Source organism: Oncorhynchus mykiss, chromosome 10, assembly GCF_013265735.2.
Source record: "Oncorhynchus mykiss isolate Arlee chromosome 10, USDA_OmykA_1.1, whole genome shotgun sequence".
NCBI lineage: Eukaryota > Metazoa > Chordata > Actinopteri > Salmoniformes > Salmonidae > Oncorhynchus > Oncorhynchus mykiss.
In genome coordinates this window covers 22047772-22072395 of record NC_048574.1, presented here as the reverse complement: position 1 = coordinate 22072395, position 24624 = coordinate 22047772, and the positions used below count along the sequence as shown (strand labels likewise).

The 24624-nt window shown below is 40.7% G+C and overlaps 1 protein-coding gene and 1 long non-coding RNA gene across 7 annotated transcripts in view; one reads left to right on the top strand and one right to left on the bottom strand.

The window, feature by feature from the left end:
- ntm (neurotrimin) overlaps window positions 1–24624 on the bottom strand; it is a 428776-nt gene that overhangs the window by 131474 nt on the left and 272678 nt on the right. For 4 of the 5 annotated variants that reach the window (XM_036989911.1, XM_036989912.1, XM_036989914.1 and 1 more), the window contains exon 1: window positions 867–1587. In XM_036989911.1, the coding sequence (XP_036845806.1) occupies window positions 867–1039 (173 nt within the window). In that variant the 5' untranslated portion in view covers window positions 1040–1587. Of the gene's footprint in view, window positions 1–866; window positions 1588–24624 lie in introns of those variants that run through there. The other variant, XM_036989913.1, reaches the window with a different exon arrangement.
- LOC118966719 lies at window positions 13041–14573 on the top strand. 2 transcript variants are annotated; one of them, XR_005053600.1, is made up of 3 exons: window positions 13041–13238; window positions 13378–13473; window positions 14287–14573. It is a non-coding gene; the product is annotated as an uncharacterized LOC118966719 (long non-coding RNA). The 2 variants fall into 2 exon arrangements; XR_005053601.1 differs by having other exon boundaries at window positions 13043–13077.

Here is a 24624-nt window from a genome sequence, read left to right as displayed (position 1 = left end):
ACGATTGGATCCATTTCCCTGTTTGACCACTAGGTTTCATTGGTATTATGACACCTGTACTATGACGCTCTATGACCAAGGCAGCCTACACTTTGAGCACAGGTAGGTTTAGCTTTTTCGAGATCTGTTCATAGGACTAACAAGTGTCTAGTCTCATCCATTTACAGTATGCATGTGCAATATCACATAATATGTTAATGTGCAAAACATAACTGCACTCCCCGTTTCTCTATTCCCAGTGTCTATTATAGTCCAGTTCATATCCCATCCCAACGGGCACAGACATCAGTTCAGTGCTTAGTTTTGATTTAGATTATGTTGAGTTGTCAACTAACGTGAATTAAACACTGCTATTTGATTTAGGTGAAAAGTTGGGTGAAAAAGACGAAATTCCCTTACAGTGATTACTTTTTGCAAATCCGTTTTACACGTTGATTCAACATTATCACATGGAATTGTTTGGTTGAAATTACGTGGAAACAACTTGATTCAACCATTTTTTCCCCCAATAGGATGTTTACATCTCTGTGATGCTCCGTAGCTTGTGGACCATATCAATAGACTTCTTCCACCACCATAAGCACCTTAGTTCAACACGTTACACAACAATCATTTGGAGTTAATTTTAACTGCTGGGACTATTGCTTCATAGTCTGGCATAGGCTAATCCTCTGGAATCCCCCTCAATGACAAAATGCACATGACGCGGAAATGACCATACAGTATGAATCGTATAATTTAACCTGACAAACACTTTTCCTGTAATTTCAAATGTCAAAGCAACGTTGGAATCATATGAAAGTAATGACTTTTTTAAACCATTCGCAACCAGTGACAGTGTATGAATAATTAGAAAGTGTTTTTACCTGAGAAAGACGGTCTCGCCTTGCCTGACGGTAATATTGTCCATTACTTTATTATCGGTTTGGGAATCCCCTTGACTGTGGACAGGCAAACCTGGGGGGACAAGAAACAGTACCCTGAATGACAGAACCACCAGGCACTTCCAAGACACGACAAAGTATCCACAAACACCCATCTTCGGTTTATAAATCCCACTGCTTGTCGAGACACACGTCCGTTGATTTAAAAGGCAAATGCGTATTTTGTCCGGTGGAGCGAGCGCGGGTTAGTTAATAGCCTACAGTTCGTCTGGTAATCCAAATCTTCTTTCCAGGTGCAGCATAGCATATGCAGGAGTATCGCTATCCCTACTGCGCACTCAAAAAAATATGTGCAGGCTGTTCTATTCTGTAGCTCGCAGAATGGAAATGCTTCCTTTCCGAATGGTCCAGCTGCTTATTGATGATGACAGTACACGCATTCACAGAAAATTAACGGTCGCAGTTGTGGATAGCACGCATAGCAAACACATCAGCTATTTCGTTTGCGATTAAGTGATAAAACTTTAACAACCGGTGCCAAATGCGCAGAAGAGCGCAAAAACAAGACAAATGCGTGATTATCTCGTTCCAACAGATGCGGATTTTCTTGGGATTGGATCTAGGCTACACGAGTTTTAGTGATTATTCGATCTACATCCTACAGCGTCCCCTCATCGTCGCTATACGTGCTCTAGGTCAGGGATCATCAACTAGATTCAGCAGCGGGACGATATTTTCAGGGGATCATAACATAATTACAAATCATTTCTTGCCTGCAAATTGACCGCAAGAAGCCCAAACATTTATAAGATTTGACTAAAACATCATTTCAAACATTGCTTACATTTTGTATACGATCACATATACAGTATCACTCTAATATGCCTGGGAATACTTTGAAACATATCTCCAAAATGTAAAATCACTTGGAGCTGATGTTTTTATAGTCTTTTATGTCCAACAATAAAACATTTAAAATAAAAACGTACATTTTTCTTTTGCTCAGAAAGCCGAATAAAATCACCAGTGGGCCAAGTGTTTGGATGCAGATGCTATAGACTGCCTACAGATTGCGTGATATATTGTTCAGACCTTTAACAGGTGAAATTGGTGGGTATGACTCAAGTGTTTTGGTGGTGTGGATAAAGACATGTGGACTAAATATACCGCCCTTGACTCATAGCATCCATGTTCACAATCCAGGCTATTAAATGTGTAAATCATCTACTTGCAGTGCATTTATATAGCCTATGCAAGCCACAGTGCTGGCCCTAGCCCTTTGGGGGCCCTAAACAAGATTTGGTTGGGGGGTCTCGGCAAAATATTTTAGTTGACCCCCCCCACTTGACAGCTGAGAGAGTTGCGCTCATGCAATCTTACACATTTTGCCATTGCACAAGTCAATGCAATTTTAACTTGTGCAATTTTGTACAAAAAACGTCATGCAATCCTACTAATTCTGCCATGGGACAGAGATGATTTTTCTTCAGTTTTACAGCTAATTTCCTGCAATTTTACCTATTTTGCCATGGGGTGGAGAGAACATTTTACGGGTTTAAAACTAATTTCCTGCAATTATACACATTTTGCTATGACTTACGGCATGGCCCAGTGCAGTGAAAAACGTGGTTTCCCTGTGTTTTATATTAATTTCCACACTGAGGTTGGTATTCCTAAAGATCATGTATGCAGCCAAAGTTTAAATTAGCGTGAAGGGCATGTCTTTCAACTGTCACTTAAAAAGGCTCAGAGTCAATAGTTATAAAAGTGTATAAAATCATAACTCAAAATTGGCAATGCAACTGCAGTTATCTTAGTGAAAGACTCTCCCATACACTTTAAAGTCTACGCAGAGCGGTGCACCATAGCCAATCAGAGGCACAGTAGGACTATATGCAAACAAGCCACTTGCCATGAGGTCCTGCCATCATTCACTTTCAACTGGTCTGTGTGTTTACAAGCAGTCGCAACAGCGCAACTTTATATCATTAGAAAGCATTTGACAAAGGACACAAAATTCACTTGAATGGATTACAGCAAATATGTAGAGTAGCTAAATACCACAGAAGTTCTCTTACATTTGGGAACTTTACATTCCTATTGATCAAACAACCATAAAAATATAGACTCTTCCCTATATGCACATCAACAACAACAAGATCAACAACTAATGCAAACCAGAGCAAGATTAACTAAAAGCTAACAAAGGAAAATTAGATAAACCCTCTCAAACTTTTTCAACTAGTTGGTTGTCAAAATTGCACTGATAAACAATGGGGAATGGCCTGCTCTCCTTCTGCAGCTGTCTGCCAATGCACGTGTTGTCCCAACCAAGCACCCAAGCTAACTGGCTAAAGTTGTCTAGCTTGGTAGCTAGCTACTTCCAGACACAAATGAGAGTACACCTCGCTGAGCATTTTACTCACCCTAGCAGATTTGGATAGGATGTTTACATGTTATATAGAGGGTTCATGACTAACAATTACTTTTTTTGCCTACGTTTACTGACATCAGTCATATTCAGCGAGTTTTCCGCGTTCATAAATGTATCAGTTATTCTGTGCTGTGCTATGTCACACTCAGACAAGAGTGCTCTGAAATCTGAGTAGATCGCTAGCCAGAGTGAATTTGCGAACGCAAGAGATGTGCTAACTGGATAACAGTCATTCAGCATAGCTAGCTAGCAAAGCGATTCACATTTCTTGCTAGCTAACCAAATGACACCTGCATCTCTAGCTGTGTGTAGCCACCAAAAAACGATATGATGGGACAATTCACTCACTCACCCACTCCTCCAATGACATGACATCCTCCTAGCCGCTAGCTATCTATCTAGCTAACATTAGGCTCTGTGTTTTTAGCTTGTTACATAAATATATATACACACACTAGCCTATTAGCCAAATGATGACTGACTTGTGATCATTGCCTTTGCTAGTTTGATTGTGTTGACATTCCCAGCCTTAGTTATACTTGTCAGTTTTTGTCCAAAATATTCAGTCATTGAAAATGAAACAGCTTAGGGACTGTTACAGCCCTCATTTGTGGAATGACCAGACCAAGGTGCAGGTGGTAGGCGTACATTGTCTTTTTATTTTATGACACCAAAAGCAAAATAACAACGACAACAAACAAAAAAACGCACAGTTCTGTAAGGCAAAGAAACTATACAGAAAACAAGATCCCACAAAACTCAAACAGAAAATGACAACTTCTATATGATCCCCAATCACAGACAACAATAGACAGCTGCCTCTGATTGGGAACCACACTCGGCCAAAACAAAGAAATAGAAATCATAGAATGCCCACCCAAATCACACCCTGACCTAACCAAATAGAGAAATAAAAAGTCTCTCTAAGGTCAGGGCGTGACAGGGATTTGAAGCAGCAACCTTTCAGTTACTCCAATGCTCTTAACCACTAGGCTACCTGCCACCCATTAATCATGGAACGTTGAGTCAAATATAACCTATTTTTAAAACCTCTTATAAAATTGGTTTTGTAGCATAAACTGGAAATTGTATATTTTTGACTGATATTATGATTATTATTATTATTGTCGTCTGTTTGTTCCATATCTTCAAAGTAGTTAAAATGCTGTCAGTTCCAGTTCCAAGTAAAGGCATTGCAACTTTCTTACAGTATTTCTTGCAGATATCAGTCCTACCTACAAGTAAGTCAAAACATTTATTTTCTGCCATTTCATAAAAGCTGTGTGAGCTTATATGTTTATAACCCAAATTGTTCACTGAAGTAGAAATTATCCTTTGTGATACAGGCAGACATAATTGCCACATACAGTACCGTATCTGTCATCGGAGCTGAGCCATTGAAACTCAGTGAACAATGAATTGCATAGTGCTTAATATAACCTAATTTAGGTCCCCCACAAAAGGCATGCATATGCACAATCTGTCACAGTTCATGTCAAGTAATTTATGTTGCGGCTAAGTGCTGCTCTGCTGTAATTCTGTCTGGACCCAGTCATAAAAGGGGAAGTTCCTCCATGGCCATTAGCCAGGCTGATGATGCTTGCTAATTACACCCACTGTCCCTGCGCTTTAATCACAAACAAGAGAGCAGCAGGTTACAAAGAGCAATATCAAAATACTCTCAGCCTTAATGGCAGACACCAGATCACAGCAGTGTGTGTGTATCTTACATTTAAAGGGCTTACCATTTTAAATAGCACTTTGTTTGAACTTCTGTTGTCCATTTTGAGAATACGTACACGTACACTTAAGAGAGCACTATGGCACGATATGTTAAAAGTTAATAGATCAGAGAATATACAGCACATTTGGAAAGTACTCACACCCCTTGACTTTTTCTACATTTTGTTACATTACAGCCTTATTCTGAAATTGATTAAATTGTTTTTTTTCCCTACATCAATCTACACACAATACTCCATAATGCCAAAGCAAAAACAGCTTGTTAGAATTTTTTGCAAAATTTACATTTCACATTTACACAAGTATTCAGACCCTTTACATAGTTCTTTGTTGAAGCACCTTTGGCAGTGACTACAGCCTCGAGTCTTCTTGGGTATGATGCTACAAGCTTGGCACACCTGTATTCAAAGAGTTTCTCCCATTGTTCTCTGCAGATCCTCTCAAGCTCTGTCAGGTTGGATGGGGAGCGTCGCTGCACAGCTATTTTCAAGTCTCTCCAGAGATGTTCAATCGGGTTCAAGTCCGGGTTCTGGCTGGCCCACTCAATGACTTTCAGAGACTTGTCCCGAAGCCACTCCTGCATTATCTTGGCTGTGTGCTTAGGGCCGTCAAGTTGGAAGGTGAACCTTTGCTCCAGTCTGAGGTCCTGAGTGCTCTGGAGCAGGTTTTCATCAAGGATCTCTCTGTACTTTGCTCCATTCATCTTTCCCTCGATTCTGACTAGTCTCCCAGTCCCTGCCGCTAAAAAACATCCTCACAGCATGATGCTGCCACCATGCTTCACCGTAAGGACGGTGCCAGGATTCCTCCAGACGTGACGCTTGAAATTCAGGCCAAAGAGTTCAATCTTGGTTTCATCAGACCAGAGAATCTTGTTTCTCATGGTCAGGGTCCTTCAGCTGCCCTTTGGCAAACTCAAAGCGGGCTGTCATGTGCCTTTTACTGAGGAGTGGCTTCCGTCTGGCCACTTTAAAGGCCTAATTGGTGGAGTGCTGCAGAGATGGTTGTCCTTCTGGAAGGTTCTCCCATCTCCACAGAGAAACTCTGGAGCTCTGTCAGCATGACCATCAGGTTCTTGGTCACCTCCCTGACCAAGACCCTTCTCCCCCGATTGCTCAGTTTGTTCCGAGCAGCCAGCTCTAGGAGGAGTCTTGTTGGTTCCAAACTTCTCCCATTAAAGAATGATGGAGGCCACTGTGTTCTTGGGAACCTTCAATGCTGCAGACATTTTTTGGTACCCTTCCCCAGATCTGTGCTTTGACACAATCCTGTCTCAAACCTCTACGGACAATTCCTTCCACCTCATGGCTTGGTTTTTGCTCTGACATGCACTGTCAACTGTGGGACCTTATATAGACAGGTGTGTGAATCATATCCAATCAATTGCATTTTACCACAGGTGGACTCCAATCAAGTTGTAGAAACATCTTGAGGATGAGCAATGGAAACAGGATTCACCTGAGCCCAATTTCGAGTCTCATAGCAAAGGGTCTGAATACTTATGTAAATAAGGTATCTGTTTTTTTTTACATTTGTAAAAATGTCTAAAAAACTGTTTTTGATTTGTCATTATGGGGTATTGTGTGTAGATTGATGAGGATTATTTTTTATTTAATCCATTTAAGAAGAAGGCTGTAATGTAACAAAATGTGGAAAAAGTCAAGGGGTTTGAATACTTTCCGAATGCACTGTAGCTTTTCTATATCTAACTATTTTCAGTGTTGCCTGACTATATCGTTTGTCTCAAGAAGACAAAAAGATAGAGCGTTACAGAGGGTGATCTTAAATTAGGAATGATATCTATATTTTATATTGGTTGAGTTACAGTATAAAAAGGCTAAATGCTTCGCTAATATCGCATCACTAAAACAAGAGACGAGGTGATTCAAGTATATTTCAAACTTCGCTGAATGGCAGATTTGACAATATACACTGCTAAATGAGCAGTAACAGCAGATGTTTGCTCTCACTTTGAGCTACAGACTTCTAGGTTATACCATTGGATTCAGCTATTTCTTCTGCATCCATTGGTACCAGTCTGTGTGATTAACAGGAACTGAGCTAGAGCAGCGTTTGTGAGACAAGGATGGATCCCGAAGGGGCTCGCTCGGGGTCTGGGATTTTTACAAAAAAATTATGTTGGTTGAATGTTGAGCTACAAACTATTAAAATCTGAGACTCTCACAAACATGCACACACAAAATCTATAATACTGTAATAAGCTCACATAGATGTTGTCACAAACTCCGAATGCCACACAGTTTTCACTGACTAGTTGGATATTCATTTCTCAGTGAGCAAACAATCTGTACTTCCAGCTTCCATATACATTCATTTTTTGCTTTGGCTGACATAGTTTTTTATTCACATTTGCCAATAAAACTCATGAATGCAACTATTTATGTCAGATTGTTTTGTTTTCTATTTGTAGCCCTGGTTGTCCTAAAAAGAAAATGGTAAAACACTTCACTGTGAAACTAAATAGAAGAGCTGGACATGCGGATACATTTTAGTCAGATTAATGAAAAGCTCATCTTTGCTGGGGTCTCGGGTGACGTATAAGGTTAACAACACTGACACTGTAGGAATCAGCACTTAATTTGCACTCCATACATTAAAAATACTGGGACAGATGTAGCAATTCTCACATCAATAATGCTGACTTATATAACAAGTGATGTTAAAGACAATTATAGAATGTTATAGAAGTTATAGACTAAGGCCCTAATAATGAATTCAATCAATTGAAGATCAAGGGAAACCACAATGTGGGTTTGGTACAATGTATAATCTTCCCAGCTAGCACACTTGGTTCCTTGGAAGTTGTAGGAACATATATTTTTGGTTTGCATTGATTCTGGAAATGAAGCCATATATTTCCTGACTGGTAAAACTGAACGTCTTTTAAACGTTCTGAGACTGTAAGTGAAAATGTTGTCTGTTCTGGGAACCTACACTATAGCTCGCAGGGAGGTTCTGAGAATGTTTTACTATGGTTCTCTGAAAGTTTTCGTGGGAGGTTATATTAACGTTCTGAGAACGGAAATGATTTGTTATGACATTCTGAGAACATGTTTCAATAGGACTTTTGATAACACTGTTAGCTTAGGTTAACTCTTTTGAACTCCAAGCACAGATAGGACACATGGAAATTAATTTGCTTAGACATTATTCATGCAAACACCTTTTTTAAATGTATTGTGGCACAGCATCAGCGAGATTCAAACCTATGATCTTTTGTTCTCTATCCATGGAATTAGTCAACTGCACCACCAGGATGGAGTTGGCATGCCATGTTTCTTAACTCATACAAAGCTGTTCATTTTAGTCTATTCAACCAGACCCCATTTCAAAGGAAAACAAGCACTCTTACAAAGATAGAGAGCGTTTTGTTGATACTGAGAACGGAATGTATATGTTTTTAAATATCATTCTTAGAATGTTCTTGAAACATTACTAATGTTTTTTTGTGTTTTTTTCGTTTTCTTAATGTTCTGAGAACATGACTTTAAATAGGACCATGAGGAAACCTGCAGAAAACGTTATGTTGAAGTACTGAAAATCCCACCTAAGAAACATACTGTATGGTTCTCAGAATGTTATGTACTAGCTGGCTATCCTACACCATTCCCAGAACATTGTGGGAAGGTTGTATGCAAAATAACCACAGGACAACCACGCTCTCACCAAGCTCTAAGAAACACATGGTTCTTAGAACGTCATTTGCTAGCTGGGTTCACACTACAAGATATTCCCCCCAGTGTGCTTATTAATTGTGACAATGTGCTGACAATTAGGTGGTCATCCATCTTTTTCGGATCAACAAGACTAACCCCACTGAACTTTACATTTCACCTTTTTTTCGACTTCACTGTAATTGACAGAAAGGGAACAACACTAATTTTACCTGAATAGACTAATATACTGTACAATACTTTACCAGAGTTGCCCTAGATAGGAGCCATCATTGATTGCATCTTTCATGCTTTGTCGAATATGGATGGCAGATGTGCACGAAATCGAGCATGATCAGGAGTTAAACGAGCACCTCAGCAGTTCTGCTCTCTGACACCCTCCTGATGGGCACCAGATGCCTCCATCTTTAAGATTGTGTTTGTCCACTAGGGAACTTGGGTAATCAGGTCTTGGTCATGATTACAAAACAACTTGGAAATATCAGAATACAGGTTCAAGAGCACAGGGTGAAGACAGTAATTGAGACGGGTAATTTACAGATTGTTGTGCACCCTTCCTCCCCTACCCGGAGAGCTTTTAGATCCTAAGTAATCCAGATAGGATCCTATGCCTTATAATAGCCACACAGTTTAATGTGGAACCATCCCCGATACATTGATCGCTAATATTTATCCCGGAGTGAAGAAGTCTGCTCACTATCTAATTGGATCCCATGAGAACGTAGTAAAAAGACAATAAAGCAAATGTGAGTTTTCCCAGAGTGTGGAATAGCTGGAATTGCATTTGGCGCAGCCAGGAGGTGCACGACCGCGATATGCTCGTCTGGGGGTTTGAGCTCCTGAAGAAAAACAATAATTAAGAGTAAACAAACAAGACGTGAAAAACGGCAGAAGACGAGTCTGTTGCAGAAGACGGTGGTTATTGCATAGGAGAGGGATTCCAAGTGGCTCGGGAATCGGAATGTGATGGTGTACCTCCTCCCCACAGGGATGAGTGATCTCCCAGATCTCAATCATAGGAGGGGATCAAGCAATCGACAAGAGAGAAGGCCCTTTAGCTCAGGGGGGCCGGTGGACATCTTCGAAGTGGAAGTGACCATTACTTTCTAATAAAAAGATTGATGCCGATGGACCCCTCTTTATCACCCCTTGGTAATGGCTCCCTGAATCCGGTAGGCAGGTTAAGTGCACTTTGCAGTGACACATATTCAGCCACAGTGTGGGGGCAGTGGAGGTATTGGGCAGTCTAAGCACAAACTCCTTTCGAGAGATGAACATGCATTCTCCCCGACCACAGGTTAGGTGGGAGTTAAAGTGCCTTCTTATTTTTAATCTGTCTTTAATCTGGCGAAAGAGTTGTGTGGGAAAAGAGAATAGCTGCACTCTGTATATCATGCTATAGGGAGCATACAGTATCTCTGGAAACACTAAACACTGCATGGCTGTATGTCTCTGGCAAGGGAAGTCAACAGAGTGTATCATCATATCATCACCACAAAAAAAAGGAAAAGAAGAAAGATGTAGCCTGGAACTGTTTTGAATCTATTCACACTTGGGCCTAGGCCAAATCTAGTTGCCAATGCACTGATAAGAAAATGGTCTTTATCGTTGCATCTTTAATCGAGTCTAAGAGGCAATAGGAGATTTATACTGGGGGCTAAGGGGAGGTTTAATGAGAATTGTGAGGTGAGTTGTGAGGAGCGTGTGTGTGTGTTGATGGGGGTGTTGTGTGGGATTATTTACCACAGCACTTGAGCGCGAGCTAAACCCAGCGACACAACAGCTGTTTTAAAAGCCCTGCTGCTCCGCTTCTAAGGTTTGTTTCCCTCGACGATCGCACTTTAATAAACATGTTTTGATGTTCTAAGGGCTTTGGCAATACATTTACATTTTAGTCATTTAGCGGAAGCTCTAATCAAGAGAGATTTACAGGAGCAATTAGAGTTAAGTGCCTTGCTCCAGGGCACATAGAAAGATTCTTCACCTAGTTTCCTTTGGGACCCCAACCATCGACCTTTCGGTTACTGGCCCAACGCTCTTAACCGCCAGGCTACCCGCCGCCCTAAAGTCTTTCCTCGATTCCTCACATCCCACTGAATCCTCTCTCCTCGATTCCCAAAACTCATTGTAGGAGAAGATCTGAGGTGATCTTCTCCTCCAATGCGGCCTGATACTGTGCATAGAGAGGATGCGAGGAATCAAGAAAAACTTGAGATTCACCCCAGTAGATTGCCAATCTACCGATGGAGAATGGAAACAGTAAAAGAGTCACCATCTCAAGTCAATCCAAGCAACATTTCAGTCATGCTTTTCACCTACTCACACTAACCCCCACATTTTAGAAACATACAATGACACAATGAGGACATCCAGTGTTCAAGGAATAAGAACACTGATGAGTGTTTAAGAACACTGATCTTTTGCTACAGAGACCAACCAGATTAGTTTTTTTAAACAGACTTTAAAATCAACAATCGTACATGGTCACATCACGAGGGCCAAATCCCAACTAGAGATGCATGAGCATTGGGATTTGTTCCCCAAAGTAAAAATGAGCATATACTGTATTTACATCCTCCTCCAGCAGGGCAGTGCTTTTATTTGATGTGTATCGTCAACATTGTTTTACATAAATGTGCAATGGCTCAACTAAACCAGACAGTAACAAGGTCCACATGCATTTCATGAAGGAAGAAAAATGGCATTCAAGAGGCCCTGGACACTTTGTTGTCACCTGGTGCAATTTAAAGAGCTCAAACAGGGCCTTGGACTTTGGTCATGCCCTAGTATTCATCATCCCCAATGTACTGCAGTATGCATGAGGAACAACACAGAAGCAACTACCCTGGCACTCTCGCCAAATACGTCAGGCAACACAGAAGAGATTTTCAAGATATCCTTGGCCCTCGTGCATTGGATGTCGTATGACAGTGTGTAGATTTCATAATGAGTCGCTTTAATGGTTAAACACCACATCTCTCCCTTCTGGAGGACCAAGAGCTGACTCCACCACTGTCCCATCCTCCTCTAGCACCAGGATGAGGAACTGGCATGTCAACAGGAAGGCTGTCTGTTCTAGAAGGTCATCCAGGGAGGTGACCATGAACCCTTTCCTCTGCCTCCGACTGGGTGCAGAGCCTGAAGGGACAGGGCTCGGGTGGGGGAAGGATCCGGCATGAGAGTCTTCACACTGACCCCACCAAGTCTGGGAGAAGGGTTTTCACATATCCACACATTTAAAATCAAGTGCAGTCCGTGTTTTGAGAGAATATCTAAATTCAAGTAGGTTCTTGCAAACCTGTAGCTTACAGTACCTACTGGTGGTCACTGGCCCAGTAGATCATTGTATAGGTGTCCGCTTGAGACGGGACTGTGCGCGTGGCTATTCGTTATGGGGTTTTATTCTTGTGAGATTTCACTCTGTCGGGAGAAAACTTCTCTCTGTCACTAATGATGTACCATGACGTACCATCATGAACCCATAATGATGTATAAAGGGTAGCTTTAGCCGCTTTCACACCTAGTTCATTTCACTCTGACTAGCAAAGACAGACAGAGTTTGGTAACGTTTTGTTAAAGCCACATTTTGTTACATAAAATACAATTTCTAATAGTGCTGCACTGTTTTGATCCTGGGGACCCCAAGGGGTTCAAGTTTTGGTTTTTGCCCTAGTGCTACACAGGTGATTCAAATTCTTCATCATGGTTTGATTATTTGAATCAGTTGTGTAGTGCTAGGGGGGAAAACAACGTGCACGTCTAGGGGTTTACTTACGCATATAACATGGGTAGGCTTTACATAATCAGCTCCAATGAATATGGAGAACAGTCATAAGGCATTTTGAAGAAGAAACATTTCTGACATTGCTCACCAGTGACGTTGTAATTAATAAGCTAAGCATCTTGCGTTGGAGTTTATAAAATAGAAAAGTATCTGTGCAGCATAGGGCCATCTGGTTCACTGTGTTATCTTATTCAATTCCCGACCTTGATTAGTCAATCATCTTTAATGTGCTTTTCATTTAATGCTATTGGTCCCTGGCTGTTTCATTCTTTATCTGGAATAATAACACAGTGGGTTTATAAAAATACTCCCAATGAGCTCTATCGGTAGTGTTACAGGCTTTTTTTTTCTCTCCATTTCAAGGTTGGTTTTGGATGCATATGTCCTGTTTATGTGTTGCGCACACTGATTGGAGTGACCTCGTTAGTCAGGATGTGTTTCACCAGTGCTGGCCCAGCTGGTATTTAAGACCTGCTGGCCCAGTGCATCAGTTGAAGAGAAGAGATGTTGGGAGACCTACAACTCATGTTAGCTGAGGTGTGTGGTACAGCGTGTCCAGTGTAGGCAACAAAACAGCCTGACTCTGGTGGTTTCCCCTGTTTAGTTTGGGCCATATTCTTTCAAACTCCCTATTCTATGTTTGTGTTGGTTTTTCCTTTAGTTTGTATTTTCTGAAGAAAATCCAGTGGGTATCCATGGTGGGTGTCGTTAAGAACTATTTTCTGGTTGCTTTGCCAACTTTCAGAACCAGTTTTGAAACACTTTCTGTTCTGGTTTGGTTGTCAATGATTCCTTTAGTTCCCTTTTCTTTTGAGTGAATGTTATGTTTGTCGTTAGGGAACGTGACCGTGGTCTGAAGGAAAAAAGAAGCCAATCCAGTAGTGGACTGATGTGAACTAAAAGGCCCGTACACCTTTTCTGAAAGACAGGGATGTAAGTATGGACCGCTTTACTGGTCAGTTGATAAGACCCCAATATCTAAGATGTGGGAGTTACTTAAGCCTACCCCCACAGTTAGAAAACCATAGGCCTTCAAGCTCTAAACCAATGTGTCAACTTTTTCCCCTCGCTCACCAATTCTGCAAAAAAAAAAAAAATTTAATTGTATTTTTTTAACCAAAATCTGAGACCGACTTGACACTGAATTACCATGTAGCCATTTTGTGGGAAAAGTAACACCCCCACTTCAATTCTCCCCCTAATCACCATGGAGACCCCTCCACCATAGAGGCAAGTGTTTATGCTGTAATGAGCCTGCTATTGAATTCATAGCATCTTCTTAAATAGATGTGTTATGTTAGCTATGCTTCCAGTACAAATTAAAAACCAAACGCATTGCTGCTTTTGAGTCCTCTCTCTGACTAGTAATTATGGTGCTTCATTTGTACTCTCCTTGCTGAAGGGATTCTGACTCTAGGCTGTTGGTGCTTCTCTGATGTGAAAGGAAGTACAAAAACATTAAAACCAAGGGATTGTGGGAAAAGTCTTGTTCCGAAATTTCCGTGTGGAGAGGGACACAATGAGAGTCTATACTGCTGAATCGCCATTGTACACCACTGTATATTCTAGCACACAGTATCAATTGTTTCTTTATTCTTTCAAAACACTCAAGGTTTTACAAGGAATGTAACACCACGGTGTGTGACGGGGACACACACAAAAGACCCACCATGGGGTCTAACAAACAACCCTGCCAGAAATAAGCGACATTCACATGCTTGTTATTTTCCCTTATCTTGTCGATAGGAACTCCTGTGTTCAAAGGCTGGCTGCGACGCGGAATGACACGTGCAAAGAACAGGCACAATGATTGGCAGCCACCAGTACTGTGAAAGCACATCGGCTTGAGTCAACACCTGTCTTAACAAAATGTTTTCATTCAGCCTCGAAATGCATAGATATGTAAATGTTGGGGGTGGGGGTGACGATAACCAGGGAACTTTTACTACGGCGTGTAATTAAATATTTCCCAGTGCAAAATAAAGATAAGGACTCCATTAGGCCCTTAAAACATTCCAGGATAATGGATTTTTGGTGGTTGATGGAGCGGCTCATGTGGGACAGGTGGGATTTACTCCCAGGCTCCGTCGGCGTGGCGACAGCAGCCAGCGCCAAGGCATCTCGCGCGGTAATCCGCCACCGGAGAAGTCAGCGGCATTTGATGCACCATTGGCACCGCAGGCAAATGAGATTACAGAGAGAGGGAATGGAATTGACTCTCTCGTTGACAGATTTACAGATCCCGCTGGATAGAATACAGGCAAAAGGGCTGTAAAACCCATCATCTGTGGGTGAATTACACACCGCTTGGAACAACTTGTTTGGTTTAGGAAATCCACACAACCCCCTTTGATTTACCTGCTTCCCACACCCCCCCCCCCCCCTCAATTTTCTCAACTGCTCTTGCTCTCTCGCTTTCTTTTTCTCACTTCCTACCTTTCTCTTGCTCTCTCCAAGGGTGAACAGAAGAGATGGTGGTATTTGTCACTGCCATGACTCAAGGCTCTAGTCTTTAATCTATTGGTTAATCCATGAGAGGTAATCATCTGTGGCCTTTGATCTGCTCTGTGGCCACAATAGGATAGTTTTTGACTGCTGCACAGTATATTTCTGGATGGGGTGAAATATGAAATTGGAATCTGACTGGATGTATATTACCATCTAAGACCAGTGGTTGTCTTTATACTCCCTTAGCAATAGCACAAGGAAGTAACAACTGCACTGCCTATGCAGCAGTAAAGCTTTCAGAACTATTTCACCTTGGGAATTCTGACAGAACCAATAATAGCAATACATTTAATGTCATCGGGCCACCCGTTAAAAACATTATTCATATTTTTTCCACCACTTCGGTTGATCTTTCTGTTTCCAGCAATTGTTCATTATATTATAGACAAATTATGTAGGGAGGAAGATAATATAACAGTTTCCACTGTTAATTAATTTAATCACATAAACCCAATATGAAGATAACATCATGGTACGCCAGGTTATCTGTGTAGCATCAGATACACTACAAACAATGATCCTTCACCATATAATGAAATATACTGTGTTATAATCCTCGCTGAATACACTGTGCAGTGCAGATGGGAATAGATAACCTCCCAATGCACCTCTCCAGAAGAGTTTAGCAGTAAATAGAAATCCAAAATGAAATGGCTTTAAAAAATACTAATCCATTTTAAATGGGTTGTATGGTGGTGATGAATTGAACTGACAACCACGTGAGCTGGCAAACAGAAGCTATTGGGCATGTTTATATCTTGAGTTTGTTGATCTTTCTGTATTGTTCAATGGAACTGAGAACACATCTGTGAGATGGCAATAGAAACCTATTGGGCATGTTTATAACTTAGTACCTTACAGGAGACTATCAACTTTAACTCTATCATTAAATATTTACTTTACAGTGAGAGTTATGTTTATGACCTTAATCCTTTGATACAACTGTGATCTTATCTATTATTTATAAATGCACTTAAGTATTTGATGTGATGTCCAATGCACGTCAGCATAGCAGCAAGACAACTTCATGAGCTACTACCAGTACATTATTCATGGAATCAATGGGGACTAATCCATTCAGTTTAAGGAAACAGTTTTGCCTATAACTGTTGTTCAACTAAACTGTACATTTGGTGCATTTTGATGTATTTTGCACTTATATTTTGCCCTGATAATAGCCATTCAAAAATGTAAAATGTCAAATTGGGTGGTCTAGCTAATCAACAAAACAATGGTAGCGGTATAATCATCAATATTATAGCTGATTATGTGGTTATGGGAGCAGTGGTTATCTGGGAGAAGTTCTTATACAATACATTTCATTGATTGAAATACATTTTTCCCACATTCACCGAGGACTTTATATTATTAAAACAAATGGAATGGAATGTGAAACCATATGTAAGTTTTGCATTCAATGCAATTCACTGGCGGAAGGTGGTTTCTCTGGACCCCCTGCAAGGTCGGAGTTGCCATGACATGAGCCATCCTCATGCGCTCTCTCCCAGGTTGGATAAAGTTTTTGTGCCTAAAACCTATCACTCCCTTTTTCAATCTTTATCTGGGAGCAGTTCTTAAAACAACGGTGCTTACGTCATTCAAACCATCCCATCTACCACTTCGATACACCTTTCTCTCACAAGCTGCATTTAAACCCCACTCTCATTCCTCCCCTCTTAGCCTCTGTCCATTATTTTAGTGACACCCTCCAGGGTGAACAACTCTTTCAACTCCTGCAGTAGTGGGGCTACAAAAAAACTACGTATTTTGTAACCATCAGTTTCCCAAAGAAAGTGGACCTTTTTTCAGACAGAGAAGGGAAATAGCTGAATGTGGGAACAAGTCTTATTTGCCGAAAAGAGCTTAGATTGAGAAGATGGTTGATCAGATTGTACCCATACACCTACATATTTTCTCTTAAAATGGCAGATATGAAATTACCAGAGTGCCTTTTCCCCAGTAGGTCTTTCATTATATGTGGTGAAACCAACACGCACACAAACAAATGCAAACACACACGTTTCGGCAGCAATTACTTGGTATGGAGTTTGGATTTCCAACATCCCTTTTAAGCAACTTAAAACAAATTAAATGTGGACCAATTGAATCTTGCTGGAATTAAGGAAATGTATGGTACTTACTACCATCTAATATAATTTGAATGTCACTGCGTCCCTTTGTTCTATACCAAGAAGGGGAAATATTGAGCGATTGATTAGTGATAGTATGTTTGATTCCCTTGGAGAAACTTCCTCTAAAACGTTGGGATTAGCACCTTGGATGTCTGCTTCTAAGAACATCAGAGTACACAATCTGGCTCTTGTGTTTTATTGATCACCTAATCGTTTAACACTTCTTCCAAGGGCACTGGGCTTATCAGGATCTGCCTAATATCTATCTTTCCAACACAAAATATGCAATTGAACACCCTACTCTCTGAACTTAGCCAATGTCGTGAATGTTCACATTTTTTGTCTCTACAGCACTAAGATCAGGTTCAAGAATTCTCATATCCCTGCTTGTCGTTAAAAACAAGAGTAAACTAAATTGTCGCTACAATTTCTGTGCGTGCCGACTGAAATCACTCCACTTATCTGAATGGGCTCTTCATATCTAAAACAAGTATTTAACTGAACACTAGTTAGAAGCTGCTCCTTTTAGATCTAACTCCTTTAGCTTACTGATTTAATTGAATAATAAACATACTTCAGCTAGCAATCTCCTTGTGTAGCCATGCAAGGCATACTTCAACTTCCCCACCCTCGCATAGCCTGCTGGGTAATGTAGTCTTAATGTTAACCCATAACAACACATCTTGCTTCCTTTAATATTCTATTGTGGCTCTATTTGTTTTCACATGAACAAAAACATTCTGTCCAGGTGCCTCTTTTTCTTTATTTTTTTAGCAATTCTCAATAGGACTGTCAGAGCCCCTGAAAGGCTTTTTTGGTTGTTCTGCTGAAGTGCTTACTGAAGCAGTTGGGCAGCGTTCGTTGTCAGTCAGGGTGTTCTGACTTAATTGTCCATTTCTAAAGGCATTTGATGCTTCAGCATTATCCTCCTGATGATCCTCAGTCCCTTGAGTGAATGGCTGAAGCTTTAGATCCACTCTGTTTTGTCTCAGTTGTGATTCATGTTCTGTTTGGATCTCATAGGATCACGGTGCAACTTCTCTCTGCACACACCCTTGCTGCATCTAGATTCCTGTAGTGATGTCTCAGAGTCATACATGATCTCCAGGTTTCAGTTCAGGTAAGTGTCTTTCACTTTTCTTGTGTCGCTGTTTTTGTTTGTCTTTCTGTTTTTCCTTCGAGTTTGACTTTGTGAGCACCTCTGGGTGTTAACAAATCCTCATGGATGGGTAGGTTGGTTCTGATGCGATGTCCCATCAACATTTGTGATGGTAAACGTGTGCTCAAAAGGTGTCACTACAGTCCCTGGTTCGAATCCAGGCTGTATCACATCTGGCCATGATTGGGAGCCCCATAGGGCGTCGTCCGGGTTTGACCGGGGTAGGCCGTCATTGTAAATAAGAATAAATTAATTGCAGGCTATTGTCGGAGTACAGTTCAGACGCAACCCCATGTCTTGCGAAAACTGATTACAGGTAGGTGATTACAGCTTTGCTGGAGGTAGTTGGCAGTGTTGTTACTTCAGGTAGTTTGAGTAGTAATCGGTAACAACAATGTGACTTTTGCCATTGCAGTCAAAAAGGTCAACTACAACTTTGCAGTGGATCAGTTGGGTACTGGATGAGGCATTAGTGGCTCTGCTTGCTGCTTTGGCCTGTAGATCATACACAGTTCACAGTTCTGGCTAATTTCCTGGTTCATTCTTGGCCAGTACATTACCTCTTGTGCTCGTCGTTTGCAGTTCTCCTCACCCAAGTGGCACTTGTGTATTTTCTGTAGCATTTCTTTGCGTAGTGTCATGGGAATGACAATCTTGTTGCCTTTGAACACTATGTCATCCACAATGGTGAGCTCTACTCTGCACATCCAGTAATCCTGTATTCTCCTTGGACGGTTATTTTTCTGTTCAGGCCATCCTATCAGCAGAAGAACTTCTCACAGGCCAAACTGTGACTCATCTGCAGAAATCCTTATGCTTTTATCTGGATCATAGAACCCGAGCACTGGCTCTTCTGTGATTGTTGTCTTCAGGATTTTGAAGCAGTTTTCCTGCTTATGGGACCATTCCCTTTCGTTTTTTTGTTCCAGAAGACATCTTAGTGGAGCGGACTGTGTTGACAGTTTAGGTATGAACTTTGCAAGATGGGTGATCATACCCATGAAGCGTCTGACGTCATCCTTGTTCTTCAGGCGTTCCATGTTGATGATGGCTGATGTTTTCCTCGGGTCTGGTTTGACTCCATCCTCTGAAAGTCTCCCACGAAGGTAAGTGTTTTCAAACCAAACTCACATTTGTCCTTGTTTAGTTTCAGGTTGACTTTCTGTGTTAGGTCCAGCAAGCCTCACTCTCGCGTCGTGTTCTTTTGTGGACCCCCAGATGATGATGTCATCCATCATGTGCTCGAAGATCATGTGGATTGTGTTGCGGTAGACCTATGACACTGAGAGAATCCAATATGGTAGACAAATAAATCGGTACCTGTCCTCCGGTGTGTTGAATGTGCGTAGCCTTGCGCTTGCATCATCTAACTTAATTTTCCAGAATCCTGATGAGTCATCAAGCTTACTGAACCACTTTGCTCCAGCAAACTGTGACATTATCTCTTCTCTGGTTGGTAACTTGAAATGCTCTCGCTTCATAGCTTTGTTGAGATCTAACGGGTCTAGACATATCCTGCGATCGCTGTTATTTTTCACCACAATAACCATTGAGCTCACCCAATCTGTAAGTTGATCCATTTCTGTGACGATGCCCATCTTTTCCATGAGTCCGAGTTCCTCCTTGAGCTTTTTCCTCAGTGCAAAACTGGAGTTTTGTCATCGGTACATATTTTGTGTTCTCCAGGTAAACAACCAAGACTCTCAAACACGTCCTCGTACTCAGTCAGTAATGATTCTTGTTCGTTTTTAGTCTGATGTCACTACATACACTCTTTTCACCAAATTGAGCTTTCACATGCACTTGATTCCTAGAATAGGCTGTACACTCTTTTCCACAATCAGCAGCTGTGCTTTGAGCTGTTTTCCTTTGTGCCGTAAAGTTACTATGCAGCTTCCTTTGACTGGTACATTCTCCCTGGTATAACCAGTAACCTTGATTTTCACAGGGTGTATTTTGCTCTTCGTTTTCATTGTTTTGTAGTCATCCAGAGACAACAGGTTTACCTGTGCTCCAGTGTCGAGCTTGAATAGTATTATAGTTTCATTCACAGTCAATGGCACAATCCATTCTGCTTTTACTGTATTTCATATTTCCACAGAATCAACAAAGAATTCTCCTCTTTGACTGTGTGAGCCTTTATTTGCAGCCTCAGCTTTGCAGCATTTTGAGAAATTAAAAATACACGATTTGCCATATGCAGGGCAATTATTTTGCTTGTGGAAAACTCTACATTTTCAACGTCGTGTTTTGATTTTTCTCCTTTGCTTGTTTTTGTTTTGTAAAGCGTTTTGTGTGTTGCTCCTCTCTTTTTATTACATACACTGACGTCTCATCCCTGCGCAGCTCTTTAGCTTGTGCTCTGGTGGTTTCAGCTGCTCAACACGTATTCACTGCTTTATCCAAAGTTAAATCTAGCTCACGCAGCAATGTCCCCTTGAGTACATTATCAAGAATGCCACTTTCACAAGTAGCCTAGTGGTTAGAGCATTGGACTAGTAACTGAAAAGGTTGCAAGATCAAATCCCCGAGCTGACAAGGTAAAAAATCTGTCGTTCTGCCCCTGAACAAGGCAGTCAACCCACTGTTCCTAGGCCATCATTGAAAGTTAGAATTTGTTCTTAAATGACTTGCCTAGTTAAAAAAAGGTAAAAAAATCTTTCCGATTTTCAAATTCACACGTTTTGCTCAGTGTTCAGCTCAGTCAAATACTGGTCAAAACTGACTCCCTATTTCTGATCATGAGAGACGTCCTGGCTTGGCACAAAGCACTCCTCAAATTTAGCCGTGAGCACAATCAATGTCAAGTTTACCTCATCTAGCTGAAAGATTTTGTAAATGTCCAATACATCCTCTCCAATAACATACAGACAAATGGAAGCTTTCAATTTGTCATCATCTCCCCCTGCTCCACTGGCTGCTAGGTAGATATTGAATCTTTGCTTGAAACCTTTCCAATTGTCAACTAGATCGCCTGTTAACTGCATAGGAGTAGGAGGACTAAGCCTACCCATGACGGGAAACATTAGGGGAACAGCTACAGTTTGAATTTCTCTTACTTCGGTAGGTTGCTCGTCAACAGATTCTAATACAGCCTCGCTCTCGCTGCTGCCACTCTCGCTGCTGTCACTCTCGCTGCTGTCACTCTCGCTGCTGCGGCTCGTTGGCATCACTCTTGCTTGCTAGCATCTTCGATTACTCACTTGACTTGTGGTAGAATGTTCCATTTTCATTGCGGAAATTTGCTGTTTTCTCTGTCTCGTCATAGCAACTACCAATCTGACACCATGTTATGTTTGTTCCTTGTATAATGACAAACCGAGGCATAGGTTTAACTACTTTTAATTAACATACTTCAGCTAGCAATCTCCTTTTGTAGCCATGCAAGGCATACTACAATTCCCTCAACCTCACATGGCCTGCTGGGTAACATAGACTTAATGTTATTAACACATAACAACACAGGTTTAATGAAAACTGTCAAGAGTAAAGTAATTAAAGAAATGTATACTTGTAAATGGGCTCTGCTAAATACTACTGAGTGGGTGAGGATCAATGATGGTGATAAACAACTTGTGAAATGGGACTTGACGTGATTGCTAAAGCGGTACCTAAAAGAACCTGCATCCAGCACACCTTTTGATGGTTTTTCTGAGTAAGGGAATATACAATGGAACAGATACTAATGTTTTTTATGCATTACTTCTATGTTCAAAGGCGTTTTTGTGATGTTTGCACTGTTTGTTCTACATGCATATAATTCTAGTAATACACAGACCGTAGCGATTACACTATAATCTTGGTTAGTCGCAGTGGAGGCAGAATGCCGGTGAGTGTGCGGAGGTAAAGTATGTTGGGTCAAGGCTATGCATTTACTGTGGTAAACCTTGTGCCTTGTATCAGATGCAGTTCCAAGTACAAAGAGAATGGTAATGACTAAAGTGACTACCCGATGGAACAAGTCCTCACAGAAATATGTACAGATGTATGATCATAATTTGACCTATATTTTCACAGAAAGTTAATAATACTGCAGCATCAGGATATGAATGTTTTGTCCCTCATGTTGCTTAATTGGTGGTTAGGCTATTAGCTGGCCAAAAGTAGGTTAGATGGAAAAGTGCAATACTGTTAATATAACCATGTGTTTTCATTCAGAATGTATTCACACCCTTTCTTCCACATTTTGTTGCGTTACAGCCTGAATTTAAAATGGATTACATACAATACCCCATAATGTCAAAGTGGAATGATGTGTTTAGAAATTGTTACAAATTAATAAAAAATGCACAAATTAATAAAAAATTCACAACTGAAATGTCTTGAGTCAATAAGTATTCAACCCCATCGTTGTGGCAAGCCTAAATATGTTGAGAAGTAAAAATGTGCTTAAACAATCACAAAAAGTTGCATGGACTGCATGCAATAATAGTGTAATGACTACCTTATCTCTGTACCTTATCTCTGTACCCCACACATACAATTATCTGTAAGGTCCCTCAGTTGAGCAGTGAATTTCAAACACAGATTCAACCACAAACCCAGAGCGGTTTTCCAATGCCTCGTAAAGAAGGGCACCTATTGGTAGATGGGTGAAAATAAAACAGAGCAGACATTGAATATCCCTTTGAGCATGTTGAAGTTATTAATTACACTTTGGATGGTGTATCAATACACCCAGTCAGTACAAAGATACAGGCATCCTTCCTAACTCAGTTGCCGGAGAGGAAGGAAACCGCTCAGGGATTTCACCATGAGGCCAATGGTGACTTTAAAACAATTACAGAGTTGAAAGGCTGTGATAGGAGAAAACTGAGGATGGATCAACAACATTGTAGTTACTCCACAATACTAACCTAAATGACAGAGTGAAAAGAAGGAAGCCTGTACAGAATAAAAATATTCCAAAACATGCATTCTGTTTTCAGTAAGGCACTAAAGTAAAACTGCAAAAAATGTGTCAAAGAAATTAGCTTTATGTCCTGAATACAAACCTTATGTTTGGGGCAAATCCAACGTAACACATCATTGAATACCACAAGCATGGTGGTGGCTGCATCATGTTATGGGTATGCTTGTCATCGGCAAGGACTAGGGAGTTTTTCAAGATGATAAGAAACAAAATAGAGCTAAACACAGGCAAAATCCTGGAGGAAAACCTGATTCAGTCTGCTTTCCAACAGACACTAGAAGACAAATTCACCTTTCAGCAAGACAATTATCTAAATCACAAGGCCAAATATACACTTGAGTTGCTTACCAAGATGACATTGAATGTTCCTGAGTGGCCTAGTTACAGTTTTGACTTAAATCAGCATGAATATCTATGTCAAGACTTAAAATGGCTGTCTAGCAATGATCAACAACAACTTGACAGAAATTAATGTTTTTTAACAAATATTTTGCTAATATTTTACAATCCAGGTGTGCAAAGCCCTTAGAGACTTACCCAGAAAGGCTCACAGCTGTAATTGCTGCCAAAAGTGATTCTAACATGTATTGACTCAGGGGTGTGATGCAAATGTATTTCATTTTCAAAAAAAGTGCAACATTTTCTAAAAACATGTCTTCACTTTGTCATTATGGGGTACTGTGTGGAGATGGGTGATAATTATTTTTGAAATCCATTTTGAATTCAGGCTGTAACACAAAAATGTGGAACACGTCAAAGGGTATGAATAGTTTCTGAAGGCACTGTAGGTAAATCAGCAAAGAAAGTCTGATCAAATGAAGATCCTACATCTTTATATAAGTGGCTTAAATGTACAGATTTTTTCTGCAATATTACCTGACGACAGTATTGACATAGACACATGGCCATGTAGATATGCGATCAAATCGTATTTCATTACCAAGAAAATCTTATTTTCCTCTATATTCTATTCAATAGGATTTCACCTTTGTCACATCAAGATAGTTTACTGTGTAGGCATAAATCCCCACCATGAGCTACATGTATTTTTGCACAACATGTCTGCTTTGATGACGAGTTCAGTTGTAGGCACAACAATTATTTAACGATTGCAATTGTATGGCAATAAAAAGTGAACAAATGTCGTAGCACCTGTTCTGCGTTCAATTATTTATGATATTCAGCAGCTATTCATTTTCCTTTATTACAGCTTACATTGCACAGTCTTGGTATGCCATTTCAAGAGACTACATCCAGGGACATCAAAAGTCAACCTTTCCCCTTTTGAAAGGAAATGTTTTACTTATGAGCCGAGCACGAGGGAAATTTCTGTCTGACATAAAAACGTCTGGAAAATGTAAATAACTGTTAGG